Source organism: Cannabis sativa, chromosome 4 (genome assembly GCF_029168945.1).
Source record: "Cannabis sativa cultivar Pink pepper isolate KNU-18-1 chromosome 4, ASM2916894v1, whole genome shotgun sequence".
Classification (NCBI taxonomy): domain Eukaryota; kingdom Viridiplantae; phylum Streptophyta; class Magnoliopsida; order Rosales; family Cannabaceae; genus Cannabis; species Cannabis sativa.
The window spans coordinates 8,284,734-8,290,934 of record NC_083604.1 but is presented as its reverse complement, the minus strand read 5'-3'; the positions used below and the strand labels follow the sequence as shown (position 1 = coordinate 8,290,934).

Below are 6,201 nucleotides of genomic sequence, written 5' to 3'. Positions count from 1 at the left end.
CCAGGTCGCGCTGCTTTGACATGTACAATCTCACCCGAGCTCAGTCCACTCCTGTTCAGCCTTCGCCTTTCCTTTACCTACACATGAAAGTAGAAACTGTGAGTCGACAGACTCAGTAAGAAATGCATATAACATATCACATAAATTCCGACCTGTAAATAGGCGCCCATACACCTATCTACAGGGCTTAACAGATGAGCAAGAACGTTCTAACTGCTTATGCTACTGACCATGATATCACTCCTACTAGCACTATAATCGTGCTGTAGGACCGGCACTATGTTTGTGCCGCTATGATAGCGTCAATAGCATCCAAAAGTATGATTGGCCATGATATCACTCTTAACCAGTACGATGCCTGTACTGCTGAACCGACACAATGGTTGTGTCGCTATGATAGTACCAAAACATACTTTCCAGGGTGAATAACACTCTTAACCAGTACGATGCCTGTACTGCTGAACCGACACAATGGTTGTGTCGCTATGATATCACCCAAATACATACAAGGATACACACAGCATGCATATATATATCATACATATACATACACCCAGATATTTATATCACACGTTATATTCAGTTCTTACCTGTATTTCGAATTCAAACGTCCGGCCGACTCGAACGGAAATCTCGTGCTAGATGGATGCCCTAATCACATTTTGAAACCGGGTAAGTTACATGATTCAAAACCCTAATCCCGGGAAACCCAAAACCAAAACCCTAGGTTCTGCTATACTCTTAATGGGTTATTCTAACTCTGGAAATGGGGAAACACCCAACCGAGGCATCGAAATGGCAAAAATTGAGAAAATGAAAGGCCCGGGGAACCCTGCCAAAACCGGCTAGCCGGTTTTTTGTGGCCCTGCAAACCGCTAGGGTTTGCACCATTTCCCAAAACCTTTCATTCAATGCCCAATCTTCCACCAAATGCAATGAAACCTTCCAGAGTACCTAATTAGGGCATAAACAATAATTTCCAACCAGTAATTCACAGAACAAGCCATCAAAACCCAAGTTGCCATTAAAGCCCAAAGCTTTGAATTCAAAGCTCAAAGTTGCATAAAACTTACAATCAATCACTACACCAGCTGCTATGCACTAAAATTAACTCATACTAACCCTAGAATTCGAACTAAACAAACATCAAACCTTAACAGTTCCTATAACCCAAAGTCACCATTTCAAACTAAGCAAAACTTAAAAACTAAAGAGGGGTTCACTAGGGCTTACCTTAACTTGAATCTCCCAAAGTTTCCTTGCTGAAATCACCAAAAATCAGCAGCCCCCTCCCTTGTTCTTGCTGCCTTCGAAGAGAGAGAGAGAAGAAAGAACTTCTCTTTCAAAATGACCTTTTTTTTCTTTAATTTTCCTTTCTTTCTTTTTGATTTTCTAAATTGAGGAAAAGGTTTAATTAAACCCTTTGCTGAAAGTTAAATGCTAGGTGTCAAATACCTAGGGCAGCCACCTATCTCCCATTTACTCAAATGACAAAAATGCCCTTAAAGTTATAACTTAGGTATTTCTAAAGCTAGGGGTAAAATGGTCAAATTTCATAACCCCGCTCAATCCCGATAATTATTTCCTTTAAAATATTTCCCACCAAGAAATAAGGTTCTAAACTTACCCATGTGATCAATCTAGCCATCCATCGCATTTTCCGTTGTCGCCGAACAAAAATTACAAAAATATTATATTCCACATATAAACTAAATAATACCCCTAGAATTTAATAAAATCTCCGGAATTGAGAAATTATAACTCTAATATTTATTTCTAAATATTGGGATCCATTATTAAATAAATTCACAAATAATAATAAAATAATAAAAATTAGTGCTAATTGCCTTTACTAATCCAAATTATTAGAGCGATCATTACACCCACCCTTGAATACGCTTGCGAACTCTTTCCTTTAGGAAACCTAGCACGGCCGTTTTGTTACGAGACATGGTGCTGGGCAAGCCTAAATACAAGTTGTTCTCTCCAGCGATGGTCATTCCCAGGAAGTTACTTATGTCGTTTCGGATTGCCAAAGCAGTATTCGTACTAAAAAAGATGGATGACTTGGAGAAATTTACCTTCTGACCCGAAGCCGCTTCAAATTTCTGCAACACTTCTTGGATTCTAGTAGCCTCTGCGTTAGTTGCTTTGCAGTAGAGGTAACTGTCATCTGCAAATAACATATGGGATATTCGGGGTGCACCGTTAGCAACTTTACAACCATGAAGCAATCCTCTTGATTCAAAGCGATGAATTAAGGCAGTCAATCCTTCAGCACACAAAATGAATAAGTATGGAGAAAGGGGGTCCCCTTGTCGGATACCTCGTGAAGGTAAAATTGGTCCCATCTCACACCCACCATGAGTCACAGTATAACGAGCTGAAGACACACATTTCATCAATAAACGGATGCACCAGTTCTCAAAGCCTAACTTCCCAAGCATAGCCTCTAAGAACTTCCACTCTATTCTGTCGTAAGCCTTGCTCATGTCTAGTTTTAAAGCCATAAAACCCTCTTTGCCTTTCCTCTTTCTCTTTAAATAATGAAGCACTTCAAAGGAAATGAGAACATTGTCTGAAATAAGATGCCCCGGAATGAAAGCGCTTTGAGTATCAGCAACAATAAAGTCCATAAAAGGTTTCATACGATTCACCAAGACTTTTGTAATAATTTTGTATATCACATTGCATAGAGCAATCGGCCTCAATTGTGTCATGTCTTCGGGATTCTTTTTCTTTGGGATAAGGACTATATTTGCATCTCCACAACCTTCTTCAAATTCCCCTGTTTCAAAGAACTTTTGAACAACTTTCACCACGTCACTACCCACAATAGACCAACATTTTTGATAAAATGCTGGTGTCATACCATCAGGTCCCGGGCTTTTATCGGGGTGCATTTGAAACACTGCCTTTTTCACTTCTTCCACCGTGACCACTTGACGTAATTCAGAATGAACAAAGTCTGGCGTTGAGTTACGAACATAATCAATGACTTCTTGGCAGCTAGTATCGGGTATTTGAAAAGAGAGTTGAAATAACTTGTGATCACATTTGACAAACCATTGTCCCAATCTACCCAATTTCCATGATTATCTCTCAGTCGGTCTATACAGTTCTGTCTTTTACGAGTAGTTGCCATCTTATGAAAATAGCTACTGTTCTGGTCACCCTCCTTTAACCACAGCTGCTTTGAACGTTGTTTCCAAAAGGCCTCTCTTTGATCTAACACTTTGAAAAGTTCTTTTTTTACCTCACTGTATCGCTGAACAGAATCAGAGTCCCTTTTGCTCTTCAAGTTTTTTAGTTCAGATTTGTACCTCCGAATTTTGACCTTGAAATTCCCTGTCACTTCTTTTCCCCACACACTTAGTTTATCAGCACAAAGTAACAATTTTTCAGAAAAATTAGCTTCCCTTGCTAACTGCCAGCAATCTCGAATTATCTCCAAGCACACTGGTTCTTTAAACCAGGCATTTTCCATTTTGAATTTGCGATTAGGGACACCATTATGGACAACGACCGGTTCCAGTAATAGGGGGCAGTGGTCAGATGAAGACAATTCCAAATTAAATAAGGAAGCTAAGGAGAATACCTGAGCCCACTGAGCATTAACCAAAGCTCTGTCTAGTCGGACTTCAACCCAGGCCGTGGTGCCTCTGCCCTTCTCCCAAGTGAAAGGGTGTCCGATAAGCTCCATATCTTGAAGGCGACAGTCGTTCAGAGCTTGCTGGAATCCATCAATGAGATTCTGGGGGTATCGTCGGCCGCCTCTTTTATCCTCATGCCTTACGATGTTGTTCAAATCGCCGATCACGCACCAGGGGGTAGTCGAATCTCTTGCAAGAAAACGAAGCAGGTCCCAGGTTAAGTGTCTTCGAGTACGAACGGGTTCACCATATACGCCCGTAAGTCTCCAGTCTACCTTATTGAGTACTCTTAAGCCTACATTTTTACTCTTCAACTTTATTTTATTACAATTTTACCACTTACACACACATTTCATGCATGCATCACTACATGTCAATAGACTATGACCTCTATCAATCAATCATCCATCATTTTCTTCTCTTTTTCTCTTCTTTTTTCCTTTTATTTTCTATTTCTTTTTAGTTTTTTTTTTTTAAAAAAAAATATCAACCTCCATAGGTGAACTCTTTCTTCTCCATGATCCCAACTCCATTTTTCCTCTTCTTTTTGTTCTTCAAATTTTTTTTCAACTCCCATTAACCGAATCCCATAACCGTTTTCTATCATTTTATTTTTCTCTTAATCCATATATAAATATAGTTGTAACTCATTCTTCATCAACTCCTTCCCCTGTTCAAAAGAAAAGCTTTAAAATTGGATTGAAATCTTTAGCTAATAGAACAATGGTAAACGACCTGTTGTTGAGGAGGATGACTCTGATTTTGCTCCTCCATTGTCTAAACGTAAGCGACCTCCTCCAAAGAAGAAATCGAAGGTGGCTGCCCAGGAAAAAATTCCTGAAGATGTTTCTCAAAAAAATAATCAAGTTGGTGGTGGTCTTCGATCTCAGGTTTGTTTTCGGTTTCTTTTTAGTTTCCCCCTTTCTTGAAATTTTTTCGTATTTGACATTAGTGTGTTTTGTGTTTATCGATTTTACTATTTTAGGTTTTTCCTTTTAACATTTTTTTTGTTTTGTTTTGTTTTTTAGGGCTTCTATTTTTTTAGTTTAATTTATATGTTCTTTTATGAGTTTTCCATTTTCGTTTGTTTAGTCTTAATTTCTGTTTCATTTTGTTGTTTTTTTTTCTATTTTTATTTTTCCAGATGTTTTATTGTTTTTCATTTCAATTTCTTCATTTGATTATTTCTCATTTTGTAATAGTTTTTTCATAGTGTAAATACCTTATGTATGTATTTTTTTTAATATGTTTTTTTTCTAGTTATTTCCTATCCATTTTTATATCATCAATGGGTAACAATTAGATTTACCATGGATGTTGATATTCAAAGAGTTTTTCCTGTATTTTAGTTTGTATGCAGTTGTTTTGTAGTTTTATTATAATTTTGCTACTTGCATATGTTATTTCATTATAAAACTAATATGCAACTATTTTGCACAAAATTTACTATGTATAACTACTATTTCTTAGTCCCCGTCAAATTAAATTCCTGCATAATATATAAACTAACATAAAACGATAATGCAACTATAAAGCAACCAAAACAAAAAATAAACAGACTTATACGTAACTGGTTGTACCTTAATTCGAATTTATTCTTCTTATTGTGTTTCTAAAAAATATATATATATTGGAAACCAGTAATCAATTAAAATGCAACTGTATATAACGTAGATGTATTATTCATGAGGTTTTTTTTTTTTAAATTTTCACATCATACATTGTTTTGGATTTGGTGGGAGCTCCATGTCTGTTTGTTGCAAATCTACATTTCATGAATATAGATTTCGATATTAGGGGGAGTTATTTTGATCGAATAAAATAGAAAACAAATGTGTAATTTCAGTTTCTTCACAGTTTTTCTGATTTTTTTTCGTCATTTTCTGTTTAGATCATTGCAGGTCTTCTTTTCCAGTTGATTTCGCCAGAATTAATAGTTGTATTTTTATCGTTTTGGTTTCATTTTGGTTGTTTTGCGGTTTTGAAACGATCGCGGTATTTTCACCTTCATGGTTCGCTCTGTACAGCTGAAGGCTTAGTGCATGTGGTATTTTTGTAAATATTTGTATGTGGACTGCATAAATGTTTAATGGGCCGGGCCAAAGTATTTTTGTAATTTTTTTTCCTTTTTTGTATTTTTCTGTTTTTTTCCCTATTAATAATAGTACGAAATACAAACCTTATTGAGTACTCTTAAGAAGACATTTTTATTCTACTTTTGAATAAACTTCTATAAATATACAATCAACATAAAATGGACAACCAAATTTGACATAAAACCAACTATTTTGATAACTTTTTTTTTTGACAGACTAAGCATAAATATGTCATTTTATTAGATTAGAGCTTTAGAAATTTGTGACACTTCCTAAGATATATAACTTTAAGGTAGCGTTGGTTAGATAAAATGAAAATATATGAATAGGAATAAGAATAAAAATGGAATGAAATAAAATTTAAAATGTATAAAAAAATTGATAAAAGAATCATTAAATTTTTTCTCTTGTTACATTAGAATGATCTTTTTTTTTTTTTTTTTTTTAAAGTC

At 35.7% G+C, this 6,201-nt stretch overlaps 1 protein-coding gene across 1 annotated transcript; it reads right to left on the bottom strand.

Annotated features, from left to right (window-relative positions):
• Positions 1–1,877: 1,877 nt before the first annotated feature.
• LOC133036771 (uncharacterized) lies at positions 1,878–4,172 on the bottom strand. The gene is made up of 3 exons (XM_061113505.1): positions 4,145–4,172; positions 3,067–3,948; positions 1,878–2,968 (listed from the first exon to the last, which is right to left on the bottom strand). Exons 1-3 carry the CDS (start codon positions 4,170–4,172, stop codon positions 1,878–1,880), a joined length of 2,001 nt encoding a protein of 666 aa, XP_060969488.1.
• Positions 4,173–6,201: the final 2,029 nt, after the last annotated feature.